At 43.5% G+C, this 12,015-nt stretch overlaps 5 protein-coding genes across 5 annotated transcripts; 2 read left to right on the forward strand and 3 right to left on the reverse strand.

Annotated features, from left to right (window-relative positions):
- Positions 1-115: 115 nt before the first annotated feature.
- Positions 116-1,568, reverse strand: V1512DRAFT_266403 (uncharacterized protein). Its single transcript, XM_066917093.1, has 3 exons — positions 1,423-1,568; positions 1,258-1,370; positions 116-1,048 (listed from the first exon to the last, which is right to left on the reverse strand). The coding sequence occupies exons 1-3, from the start codon at positions 1,468-1,470 to the stop codon at positions 193-195; spliced, it is 1,017 nt and encodes a 338-aa protein (XP_066770028.1). The 5' UTR covers positions 1,471-1,568; the 3' UTR covers positions 116-192.
- Positions 1,569-2,413: 845 nt separating this feature from the next.
- On the forward strand, positions 2,414-6,825 carry V1512DRAFT_266409 (uncharacterized protein). The gene is made up of 6 exons (XM_066917094.1): positions 2,414-2,499; positions 2,544-2,673; positions 2,721-3,200; positions 3,249-5,842; positions 5,886-6,168; positions 6,215-6,825. Exons 1-6 carry the CDS (start codon positions 2,446-2,448, stop codon positions 6,790-6,792), a joined length of 4,119 nt encoding a protein of 1,372 aa, XP_066770029.1. The 5' UTR covers positions 2,414-2,445; the 3' UTR covers positions 6,793-6,825.
- A 66-nt stretch (positions 6,826-6,891) lies between these two features.
- On the forward strand, positions 6,892-8,797 carry V1512DRAFT_266414 (uncharacterized protein). The gene is made up of 8 exons (XM_066917095.1): positions 6,892-7,181; positions 7,232-7,341; positions 7,387-7,436; positions 7,488-7,655; positions 7,697-7,798; positions 7,852-8,097; positions 8,142-8,306; positions 8,351-8,797. The coding sequence occupies exons 1-8, from the start codon at positions 6,946-6,948 to the stop codon at positions 8,630-8,632; spliced, it is 1,359 nt and encodes a 452-aa protein (XP_066770030.1). The 5' UTR covers positions 6,892-6,945; the 3' UTR covers positions 8,633-8,797.
- V1512DRAFT_266416 (uncharacterized protein) lies at positions 8,627-9,302 on the reverse strand. Its single transcript, XM_066917096.1, has 4 exons — positions 9,102-9,302; positions 8,988-9,047; positions 8,801-8,924; positions 8,627-8,745 (listed from the first exon to the last, which is right to left on the reverse strand). Exons 1-4 carry the CDS (start codon positions 9,124-9,126, stop codon positions 8,694-8,696), a joined length of 261 nt encoding a protein of 86 aa, XP_066770031.1. The 5' UTR covers positions 9,127-9,302; the 3' UTR covers positions 8,627-8,693.
- Positions 9,303-10,189: 887 nt separating this feature from the next.
- Positions 10,190-11,059, reverse strand: V1512DRAFT_292665 (uncharacterized protein; the record flags this gene model as incomplete). Its single annotated transcript, XM_066918305.1, has 1 exon — positions 10,190-11,059. One exon carries the CDS (start codon positions 11,057-11,059, stop codon positions 10,190-10,192), a length of 870 nt encoding a protein of 289 aa, XP_066770032.1.
- Positions 11,060-12,015: the final 956 nt, after the last annotated feature.

Raw genomic sequence — 12,015 nt, forward strand, 5'->3', positions numbered from 1 at the left:
GAACGCGAACTGTTGAACTGAAATACATCGCGATTTAAATTTCAAGCCCTTACCCTCTACACTCTACGTTTGCCTAACCATTACAGATACACGGCATAAGATACTATACAGAATGACAATTTTAATCTAGTCAATTAAAAAACTTATTTATAGAGCTATATCAGACACAGTCCAAACATAGAAATACCCAGCTTAAGCCGACTTGGCGTCAACGCCCGCGATGTACACCAACAAGTCGACGACACGAGCAGAGTATCCGTACTCGTTATCGTACCACGAAACGAGCTTAACAAAGTGGTCATTAAGAGCGATACCAGCCTTGGCATCAAAGATGGAAGAATGAGTATCACCAACAAAGTCCTGAGACACAACGTCGTCCTCGGTGTAACCCATGACACCCTTGTATTCACCCTCAGAGGCGGCCTTGACAACAGCCTTGATCTCATCGTAAGTAGCAGCCTTCTCAATTCTGACGGTAAGATCAACAACGGAGACATCGGTGGTGGGTACACGCATCGACATACCGGTCAACTTACCGTTAAGGGAAGGAATGACCTTTCCGACGGCTTTGGCGGCGCCAGTCGATGAAGGAATAATGTTGCCAGAGGCAGTACGGCCACCACGCCAATCCTTGTGAGAAGGACCGTCAACGGTCTTCTGCGTGGCAGTGATGGAGTGGACAGTGGTCATCAGCCCCTCAATGATACCGAAGTTATCGTTGATGATCTTAGCCAAAGGAGCCAAGCAGTTAGTGGTGCAAGAAGCGTTAGAGACGACAGGGTACTCTGACTTGTAAGCGTCGAGGTTAACACCAACGACGAACATAGGAGCATCACCAGAAGGAGCAGAAATGACGACCTTCTTGGCACCACCATCCAAATGGGCCTTAGCCTTATCAACAGTGGTGAAGACACCAGTGGACTCAACAACGTAATCAGCACCAACGGAACCCCATGGGATAGCAGCAGGATCACGCTCGCCGAAAACCTTAACCTTGTGACCGTTGACAATCAAAGTGTCACCTTCGGCAGTGACTTCACCCTTAAATCTGCAAGTTAATTAGCGTTGTTCGGGCGGATAGACGGAGCGGCTCGATGACGATGACATCAGTGTAGTCAATCAAACCGGAATCCCGAATCAATTAAGCTAATTACATAAGAATCGCTATTAATATTATTGATGTTTATTGTATCAATAAAATATAATAAATGATTCAATGCAATTTAACGATTCATAAATCAAATTTAAATAACGTACCTTCCATGAGTGGAATCATACTTGAACATGTAAGCAGCATATTCAGCACCAATGAAAGGATCGTTAAAAGCAACAACCTCAACATCATCACGAAGGAGGGCATTTCTGAAGACCTTTATTAAAAGGATTAGAATATAATATAGGAATAAATCTCGATAGACATACAATACGTCCAATTCTACCGAAACCGTTAATTCCAACCTTGACAACCATTTTATATTGATGACTTTATATATACTAATGAGTATAATATAAGAATAAATCAGAGATAGTGTGTGTGTGTGTGTTGAAGAGAGAAAAGAGAAAGAAAAGACGATGAGGCGGGCGTGGAAGTGTTAATAAATACATCTCTTGAGATGTGAGTGACGTGATGGCTTAACATACACACACACACATAAACATTTTTCTACGCGCACACTCATTAAATTAGTCTACTGCGATTAAACTTTATTACGTAACAATATACAGAATATATTCAATTTCTTTGTAATAAATCACTCTAACACAGCAAGTTTTTCTCTTTATTTGACACCAAATTTACTTTGATTTTAAAGTGAGTAAAGAGTACTTGATGTCAAATTGGAACAGTACAAGATTGAGGTTCAGGTTTAGGGTATTAAATGAGCCGCCAGAGCCACACCGTTGACTAGACGATGACTGGGCGCCACACTATCTGTGCCACATCAATGGTCGATTATGGCTTTTGATTGGTCCAAAGCGTGGCAGTCACGGCCAGTTAGTACAGCATCAAAAGAGTAAATCTGATCACGTTAAGCGCAGACCTACAATTGGCTCATTTTAATTTGTGATTAAACGAATAGGAAAGAACAAGAACGAACAGTCTGATTAGAAGAGAGAGGAGAAATCTTAATAATGAGGGGAACCTTTTAGTGCTTGTTTGAGCTTTAAATTTTTTTACGCGTTTTCTTTCGTCGCGTCGCGTCCCATGTTATTATCGCAAATAAAAAGAAAAACAATTCTAGAACGCGAAAAGTGATGCATGTGAATCTCAATATGTTCCGATGGCAGCTACCCGACAAAAATAAAGTAACCCTAACCCGATGATCTGACGGCTAGTAAGAGTATTGTGCATACTGTTGATGTTAGGGTTAACCACCGCATCAATCTGCTCTAAGTACATACTTTAAATGTCGCGTCTTTAACTATATTCACATTCTGTTCACCACAATGGATCATCCGAGTGATCCAATTGTAAATGAACTGGAAGAAGTAGAAACAGAGGTAACTTTATGCTTTATTTGCGTTGTATTTAACTAAACTTTCAGGATTTTGGCTTCATTGGCCTGGGTAAAGACGGGGTCTCATTAGCAAACCCACTTTTGAATCCTCCCTCTTCCTCAAGTCTATTAACAATTTCAAATGCAAACGCTGTTTTTGCTGCTGTTGTCACTAATGGTATACACTTGGTTCTATATCCAGTTGTACTGTGCTAATCAAATCAGGTTTTATTACTGGTTCGACTCAAGACATACACAATGCATTTAATTCTTCACACCAAATTTACTCTGGCACAGTACATGCGGTTCCTGGTCAGATCACATTTATAACATTTACCTCTGATGAAGATCATTTACTAGTCGCTCGCTCCATCGGCGGTATGGCTTGGTATGCTACTTCTGATCTTTCTGATCCCAACTCAAAACCGCGAGGCTTTCTAAATCACGGAAAATTGCTCGATATCAGACCATGCCCCACTGATGGAGAGCTTGTTGCTGTCTTGGCTGATAGTCATGCAGTCTACTCTGTGAATTTGCAGACGTCACACACAACTAAAATCTTGGATGATGCCACAACGTTCGACTGGGCTCAGAACGGTAAGGAGTTGATTATTGGCAACAAACAGGGTATAATATCACAATGCACCGTCAGTGGTGAGTTGATATCTAGCATCCAACCCCCGCCAGATATTGAAAACAAATACAGTAAGCGTTATTTGACTCTTTTAAAATTACAATTTTTTTAACGTACAGTCACATGCATATCTTGGATTGAACCCAAAAAGTTTATCACAGTCTACGGAAAACTTCCTGCTGCTGACGAGCACGAGTCCGAATCGTTCATCGTCTCGACTGAACCACTTGCTTACTCAAAAATTGCAGAAATATGCCCCCCGTTTGGCGTCACTTCTCAACCAGGACGATGGTACTCATGCACAATTTACAATTGGGATAAAAAAACCTTGCCTTGTCTTGTCATGTTAGCATACACTGCTTCAACCGACATTGCAATCATGACTGAGTCAAGCACACTTTATCTTTTGGAAGACACCAGACGAGCCAGTTTGCCATACGTTGACGGTAACGACACTTATCCTGTTGGCATGGTAGTCGATTTGACATCAACCGCAAAACTGCAAAATCCTGTCGCCGGATGTGAAGAATCTCCTGCATTACCAATCTTGTGGGTCATGAACAACGTCGGCCAACTCAGAGCATGGAGCATCGTCTGGGCACCTGGTCTTAAAGCTCAAACCGCTGATGTTGAAAAACTTCTAGACGTCCATAAAGCGCAGGTAGCAACGGTCCATCAAGCACAACCTTTTTCTGTCCCTACACCAAACGTTCGAACTCCAACAGCAAAGCCGCAAGCAGAGACGCAAAACGAACAAGCATCATTTACGGCACCTCCGGAAATATTGGCACCTGCTCAAATTGAAGCTGAATCGGGTGAGAAATCCGCTGAGAGTGAAGTAAATGACGACTCAACTGAAGAACCCGCTAAAAATGAAGTCGAAGACGAACCCGGTAAAGACGAACCCGGTAAAGACGAACCCGGTAAAGACGAACCCGGTAAAGACAAGCTCAGTGGGGACAGGCCTAATGAAGTCAAAGACAAGCTTGCCGAGATACCTATTACAAGTGAAACTGAGCCCGAGGAACATGCAAAGGGTGACACCAAAGATTTTGAGCTGCCTATAGAAGAAATCCAAGAAAAACGGATAGACTTACCAGATCCCAAAACAGAGTCCACGCAAGAAGAGAAGAAGGATATAGAGACAAACACTGAACCCCAGCAGCAGGCAGGCGAATCATCAGTAAAGCCAGGCCTTCCGTCGTCGAGATTTGCGGGTACAAAGCTCGATACCACAGCACATCCACCATCGACATCTTTGTTTGCCAAATATGCCAATGCACCGCCTTCGTTTCTCAGTCCGCCTACCATCACCGCTTCCAATTCTTCTGGCCCTGTATTTGGCAAATCGTCTTTTGGAGAGACTGCCAGTACGGTGCAAAAACCAGCTGTCAACGAAAGTATCTCGTTTGGGAGTTTTGCCGGGTTTGGAAACAACTCGCCGTTCAACTCAGCCAATCAATCAACTTCCGCCACATTCGCGTCGTTTGGCTCTCTACCTTCAACTTTTGGTGCTGCGAAATCAAAATCTCCCTCGGAACTTGACGTGGCACACCCGGAAGCGATAAAGCCTTCCTTTGGCGCTGCTGTAGCAGTACCGTCTCCGTTCGCATCAGCTGGTGCATCCGCTAGCACATCTTTGGCTCCTGCGTCATTAAGTCTGTTCAATGCTACGAAAACGACTAGCTCGTCATTTTCAATAAAAGGCGCAGCATCGCCAGGTTCGGAACTTACAGCCAGTGAGCCAAAACAGAACCTTGCATCATTGTTTTCTTCCCGTCCCTCTGGTCAGCAAACATTGTCGCAGTCGCCATTTGCATTTGAAGCGCGACTGGGCGCATCCTCTACTGCGCCATCTTCTGTAAAGTCGTCACAGTTGACACCCAGAAAGGAGGCGCTATCCACTCAGTCGTCGACTGCGGCTTCAGCTTTTGGAGCGCGGTTAGGAATACGTGACCAGCCACCTAGTGATGATAGTGACGAGGACGAAGATGTGTCTGATGAAGATGAGGATGAAGATGAAAACGAGTATGACGAAGCCTACCAAGAGGACGAGGAAGAGGAAGAATGTGACGAGGACGAAGACGAGGACTACGATGAAGAGGGGCAAGAGTACGATGAAGAAGACGAGCTGGCAGACACTCTAGAGGGTGTTGAAGTGGAAGAATCTGAATCAACAGGGTCTGTGTCTGATGGTCCCGATTCAGAAGATCTTGCCAGCGCCATCGGAGAAAATGGATTGGGACAGATTGCGAGTGCACCTGTGACCCAGCCTACCGGCTCTGCAGCAAAGACAGATGATGATGCAAAGCCTGCATCGTTTAAGTTTGGAGTGCAAGCAGCATCAACACCATCAGCAGAAAAAATTGCGCCGTCGGAGATTGTTGCACAACTACCGCAGCAGATGGTAGTGCGTCGACCAAAGAAGTCGGAACCAGTTGTCGAGGAGTATGCTCAGTCGCATACAGAAAAGTCCACACAGGAATTACAGTCAGAACATGCGGTTGTGAAATTATTGCAAGAAAACGTGACTGACGAGGAAAAGAAGTATGATGTAGCAAAGGAACAAGAAACAAAGGAAGAAGGATCAGAGGAAGGAGAAACAGAACAGGAGGAACAGGAGAGCGAAATTGACGACAAAGTGTGGTTACCGCCCGTAGTACCTGAGTATATTATGATGGCAACGCCGGACACACTAAATGGCAACGACACTGTGAGTACAGTGGATAATTCTGAATATTAAATTAACTTTATAGGGACTTGCGAATGTGTTTGAGAACGTGTACAAAGAGACAACGCATGAATTAGACACAGTTCGTAAAAATGCAAGTCGGCTGGCACGGTTTGTTGCTGCTCACAACCACGAGCGAGCCATTCATGGCAAGGCAGATCTCGATAGTCCAGAAGAGTGGAGGCTGCATGAGATTGTGACTGTGACCGGAATTACGTCAGAGTTGAAACGAAGAGCGGAACTAATTGTGTTTGAGAATGTGGAAGATGAGAAGAGATTGCACCATGCGGAGACAATGATTATCAAATGCAAGTCAAAAGTTTTAGGAAAGGTCGTCGGTGCTAACAAATTTAGTGGATACGACCATGGCTGGAATTAGCGACATCTTGCGACAACGAAACGATCCAAAATACGCGTTGCGGCTGAAAGCACGGGCGCTATCGCAGGACGCGTTTGAGCTGCGTCGGAGTCTTCGGCAAAAGATGCAAGACACCACAGTTGGGCTAGACGATCTCGAGCGAGCGAACGTGATCATCAAGTCCAAGCTAAGCTCATTGGCCAACTCGCAAGAATTTGCGTCTATGCCGTCAGTAGAAGGGGTGCAGAAATCAATCAGCCGAATCACTCGATTTGCCCACAAGCGCGCTGTCGATGTCAACAACCTGTATAAGGCCATGCAAGATTTAAAGACCGATGACTCTTTCGATGGCTCTGGATTAAGTTCACCGCGAACACCGTACGGCTCGCGACTGTTTACCTCGACGGCAAAGAGTGGTCTAAGGGGGTCAAAGTTAAGGATTGAAAGCAGCCCGGGAACACTGACGGTGGATGCCGAGAATGTAGACGAATTTGTGATGAAACGGCGAAATATGCAAAGGTTACGGAAGCTTGCGATTGAACGGAAAGAGCAATCGTACTTTACGAGGGATTAGAATAATAATGTATAATAGAAAATTTTGCATGAACTTTGGACTGTATGCTTTGTACGTTTTGTCGGCTGGGAAAATAGATTGACCCCAACCCTAATCGATGACGATGCGTCTGAGAACGGAGAGAGCGTAGACAAACACCAGTTCAGAGTAACAATGAGCACACATTCGGCAGTTTTAGACGTTTTAAGGTCGATAGACTTCAATGGATCAGAGCAAGAGGTTGCGGACGCGATGCGGGACAAAGTGTTACCGCTGCTAAAGGCGGCGAGATCAGATAAAGCAGACAACAAGCGTGAAGGTCCGGAGTATGTGGTTGCACCTGGACTTCAAAACGAGATTTTAAGTTCTACAGACCCGTTCCAAGCGACGGCGGTTTGGATTGTTACATTGTAAAGGAGTTTTCACATGATGTGAAGGAAAGACTGATTTTGGATTTTAGATGTTCACGGTATGCGGGGACCGAAGTGGCAGCGACCGAAGTATTTCAATTGGTAGGAAGGCTGTTTGAAAGCGCTTCGGAATTACAGATGAAGATTGTTGGAAGTCAATGTGCGCTGTTGGTGGGCTTTTAAGAGACTCTGTTGACATCAATAGTTCAAACGTTGGTTCAAATCATCGTGAGCGTGTCAGACGCAATGGGGAAGGTACATATGGACAATTTGATTAACATGAATACAAAAATTGACTATTTTAAGCCCGAGTTGAGTCTGAAACCACTGCTGGATGCAGCACTGGCATTCTCGAGTACGCACGATACGTTATCCCCGGCCCATGCCATGTTTGTTGCGCAGGCGTTGAAAGCAAAGCAGTACGATGTAGCCCTCAACTTGTTGCAATATAGTGTAGATCAGTTTGATTTGAAAGTAAGCCATCGAGTTGAGGCTAGACTGATCTAATCGAATAGTACGGTTTGACATACCATGACCACTTGCTGTTTCACTATTATGGAGCAATAGTGTTTATATACACCAAACAGTATGAGCGGGCTTTTAATTATTTGGCAACAGTACGATGAGGACATCAAAGAGACTTTATTAACGGTTTTGCTAACGAAAGCAGGTATTATGTGCTCCAGGCCAGGCAACATCGATGATACAGATAGAAGCATACAAAAAGACAGTTTTGATACAACTGATTTTGACCGGCAAGCGTTCACTACGATTACCGCGACTGACAAGTGAGCTGTCTTCGCATAGGTACCGGGTTGCGGCCCGAGCGTACGATTATTTTGGATCCGGGTTTGAAAGCAATGACATCTTGGTACTAAAGACCGTATGGAATCAAATTAATGCCATATTTGAAAAGGTATTGGATTTTGTATCGCTCCAAAGCACATCTAACATATGCAGGACGGAAATTACGGTTTAGGGGTGATGTCATTAATGGCATTTCGAAAGCAACAAATACAAAAACTGCAAAAGACTTTTATGTCGCTGCCAATGGCATATGTCGAGTCAAAAGATACAGACATTGAAGGCTCTGGACGATCGACAAAGGATCTTGTAGTTAGCATGGTAAGTGGAAGAACGCTTAGAGTTGGGATAGCACTAATAAGTAGATTGATACTGGTGAACTGGAGGGAATTTTAACAGAGCAAGACGTCATCGTGTTCAAGACCACGGCCGTGAGCGGGTCAAGCTTAGAAACATTGCAAGCCAAGCTAGAAGATGTTAGGGTGTTGAATGAGAAAATCGCAGCCGCGGTTCGTCGGGTCGGAATGTCGCGAGAGTATCTTGCCCGGAAGGTGCAAGGAGCTGGTGTAGGAGGGTTTGGACGACCGATGGGGAACGGGGGAATGGATATGGAGATTGAAGCTTACGATGGGCTGATGGAGTTATAATTTCCCATCCTTTTTTTTTTCTCATTTCAATGTAGATAAAAGGCTACACAATTTGATTTCATTAATCTTTTGGCAGACCGAGATTGACCCAATCATCTTTTCTCATTAGACCACTGGTATTGATGTTAGTTGAAAATACGCTTTACAATGAAATAGTTAAATACGTACTTTTGCATTCTGCAGTCTAAATATTCTTTAGCTAATACTCGGCATTGAAGCGGAACTCGAGAACTCCCGGCTTGAGATGATTTCAAGCACTGTAAATATACCTGCATACTAGTTTTGCACTCTCCTTTTTTATTTTTCAGTCAGCATAAAAAAAATATCATAACTAGTATCAATGTGTTTTACATACCATCGTGATCAAGAGGAAACGATCCTCTATCTGGAGGAGTCGGACGAAACACGGCTGCGTCTGTTTCTATAAGCTATTCTTCTTGTCCTCATTACAGTCACTTTTGACACATACTGCCAGACGGACCACCAAAACTCATTCTCGTACCCCCTAACTAAGAGATTTCTCAGATTGTTGTAGGAATGTTTCGCGATCGATTCACGCGTGATTAGCACTACATGGATTAGGGTTACATCTGCAATCATTTTCACGGTCACATCTGACGATTTTATTAGCTATATCAATCAATTAGCAAGAAACCAGCTTCGCTTTATACTTTATATTTTCAAAAATATCATTAAACTAAAACAAGAAGAAACATAGCCAAAAAAAGAAAATCGTATTGAAAAAGTGCGGGGAAGTCGTTAGCGTAATATAGACAAGAGCCGCATGTGAAAAAATGACATTAAGCGTAATGGGGGAAAAATACGTCGTCTTGGTCTTTTAATGACCCAAGTCCACTTGCAAGAGACTTATCGATAGGCATTTGAGCACCGGGAGATGATGAAGACTTGTACGTAATCACGATACGAAGTCCGTCCCTGACGACCTTATCCCAGAACCGTTCAAGAATGATAGCACCTGGGGATCCGTCTTCATCAACGTGAACAGTGAATGCGGAATCGCCCTCAAAAATTCGTTTGTTCGTGTTCAATTTACGAACCATTCCAAATAGAAGCTTGTTTTGTTAGATCAGATCGGTCTCGTTAAAACAGAAAATACAAGAAATTATACTTACTGGGTAAGTAAAGACTTCAGAGATCGGAATCATGTATTGCAATGAACCCACACTATCATCTATGATCCTAATGAATACCGAACCAAATGTAGACAAAGTAGTTGGTTTTAAAATAGGTGATGTTGAATTTGCTGGTTTTGAAGATCCACTGTTAGGATTCATCATTCCCACAGTTCCATTTCCACTACCCGATGACATTCGACGTTGATACGAATTGAGAGAAGCCATTGCTTGCCGTTCAAATAAGCAAATGATTGTGAACAAAAAAGACAAGGGAAACGCGCCGACTTTTAATACTATTGATCTCTTCTCCTCGTTGACGCTAGTACACATGTGACGCGTCTGGTATTAAACAATATACAGCCTTGGCATATGCACGCCAAAACTAGTTTAACCTGCGCCGCTTCATTCGGATTTATCCGGATCAAATCAAACGCGAAAAATCCCGAAGACGTAAAACGCGACTGTCTGCTCCACGTGTAACAGCAATCTCTGCTTTTATTAACAATCGAACAATAGCACTATCAGGGTCCGGTACCGATACCCAATTGTCTGATCCGTTAACAAAGGCCTGATTTAGCAGATCTTCCAACAGTTTTTTGCCTTCTCGAGAGACTCCAATCTGTTTTGTTCCTTCCCATAGTTCGTTCATTTTTTTTTGCCCTTTAAACCCCTTCTTACTCTTCTTTCTCTTGTTTTTCTCCTCTGTAACCAAAACACAAGCCGTGGCTTCTAACACTCCACGAAGATCCATCATTAAATCTCGGGACAGCTTCCGACATCCTTCTTGTCGACTCAGTACTTTTGAAAATTGCGATCTTGTGCCGGAATGTAATTGACTTTGCCTCCGTCTCATCTCAATCTCGATCTCCAATTGCTCTCCCAGCGCCACAACCTCGTCACCCAAGTTCTTCTCAATCTCTATATTCGCACGCAATTCATCTAAAAAATTCGCATCTTTGAAGTTCCACGCTTCTTGAATTCTAAGTGTTGTGTTTCCAGTACAGATGTGAACTAAACTCTCGTCGCCCCAATCTCCCCCGTCCACTTCACGACAATATTGCTTACTTGCAGCAATCGATGAAGCATATCTGAAGTGAACACCATAAACTTCGTTTGTATCTGCTCGAGTAGATTGTAACTCTGATTCCAGATTTTTTAGTATATGCTCTAACATGTTTTGATTATTGCCTTCGTAATCAGACTTACGCAACTCAGGTAAATATGCTGCTGTCGACGACAAATCCAGGTATTTCCTGAATTCCCGTGCCAACTTCGGTTTATTCGATACCATTTAGTCGATGCTTCTACAGTTTAATCCAAGTTGAAATCACAACGCGTTGGCTCTCCCAGTCACAGGTCAAGTTGGTTCATGTGCTGACTTTATTCAAGGGTATCGTGTAATAAGTACTACTGACTCTTGTGTACATAAATGTTATGTACGCTATGTACAGCGACGGCCATTTGTAAAATTCCCATAATATCACTTCTGCTTTTTTTACAGGTAATTTTCGCATCGTATTTCCTTTTATATAACCCGCAATTCATCAACTTTTCTCTAAACTCTGACCGACTCATGTAAGCCAAAGAGAACTTGACGGTATGGTGCACTAAACAGGGCTTGTTTATTAACGTGCCATAACTCATTTGCTGGTACTGGGTTAGGGTATATGGCTATATCGCCATTCTATTTCGTATCTCTGAAACCTATTCTCCTTTTTACAGGTTATGAGTCGTCAGTTTCTCCTACTGTAGTCACATGGTTGTTACGCGCTGGCGTAGATATAGGAAGTAGTAATAAATAAATATATTCAAGAATATTGTAACAAGGCACAACTACTAAGACACTGTCATGAAGCGGGTAAGGGTTGTGTGGCCGTACTAACTACTAGATCAGGACGCACGGTCACGTGCGTCCTGTATGTTGCTAGAAGGTTCTACTGCCTGGTCCTGGCTCTTCCTTTTCCCTTTCTTGGTAGTTGCGGTAAGTTGTTCTTTGGTGTTCTTAGAAGTTCTACGAACTTCGAGTTGTTTCTTCGTCGTTGTGCCCACTTGCGGTCTGAGTGTCATATAAGGAAGGGCGTATCCTGTAAGAGACGTGTCGTGACGCTCTTATACGTTTGTAAGAGAAGATGTGTAAATTGCTTATATTGACGTAACTCGTAGACCTAGGTGAACAATGACTCCTCACTGTAATCTAGATAACAAGATATCAAGCTTGGGGCTTTCTACGTCTAGCGGACACCGCTT

Source organism: Lipomyces arxii (assembly GCF_038497795.1).
Source record: "Lipomyces arxii strain Phaff 12-163 unplaced genomic scaffold V1512scaffold_18, whole genome shotgun sequence".
Lineage (NCBI taxonomy): Eukaryota > Fungi > Ascomycota > Lipomycetes > Lipomycetales > Lipomycetaceae > Lipomyces > Lipomyces arxii.

Coding starts and splice junctions, on each gene's coding strand:
- V1512DRAFT_266403 (XM_066917093.1), bottom strand. CDS start 1,470: ATGGTTGTCAAGGTTGGAATTAACGGTTTCGGTAGAATTGGACGTATT. Junction 1,371..1,422: donor TCGGTAGAATTGGACGTATT/GTATGTCTATCG, acceptor CTTTTAATAAAG/GTCTTCAGAAATGCCCTCCT. Junction 1,049..1,257: donor TATGATTCCACTCATGGAAG/GTACGTTATTTA, acceptor ATTAACTTGCAG/ATTTAAGGGTGAAGTCACTG.
- V1512DRAFT_266409 (XM_066917094.1), top strand. CDS start 2,446: ATGGATCATCCGAGTGATCCAATTGTAAATGAACTGGAAGAAGTAGAA. Junction 3,201..3,248: donor AGATATTGAAAACAAATACA/GTAAGCGTTATT, acceptor TTTAACGTACAG/TCACATGCATATCTTGGATT. Junction 5,843..5,885: donor CACTAAATGGCAACGACACT/GTGAGTACAGTG, acceptor TTAACTTTATAG/GGACTTGCGAATGTGTTTGA.
- V1512DRAFT_266414 (XM_066917095.1), top strand. CDS start 6,946: ATGAGCACACATTCGGCAGTTTTAGACGTTTTAAGGTCGATAGACTTC. Junction 7,342..7,386: donor GAAGATTGTTGGAAGTCAAT/GTGCGCTGTTGG, acceptor TGACATCAATAG/TTCAAACGTTGGTTCAAATC. Junction 8,307..8,350: donor AGGATCTTGTAGTTAGCATG/GTAAGTGGAAGA, acceptor ACTAATAAGTAG/ATTGATACTGGTGAACTGGA.
- V1512DRAFT_266416 (XM_066917096.1), bottom strand. CDS start 9,126: ATGAGTTTTGGTGGTCCGTCTGGCA. Junction 9,048..9,101: donor TTTTGGTGGTCCGTCTGGCA/GTATGTGTCAAA, acceptor TTATAGAAACAG/ACGCAGCCGTGTTTCGTCCG. Junction 8,746..8,800: donor TTAGACTGCAGAATGCAAAA/GTACGTATTTAA, acceptor CATCAATACCAG/TGGTCTAATGAGAAAAGATG.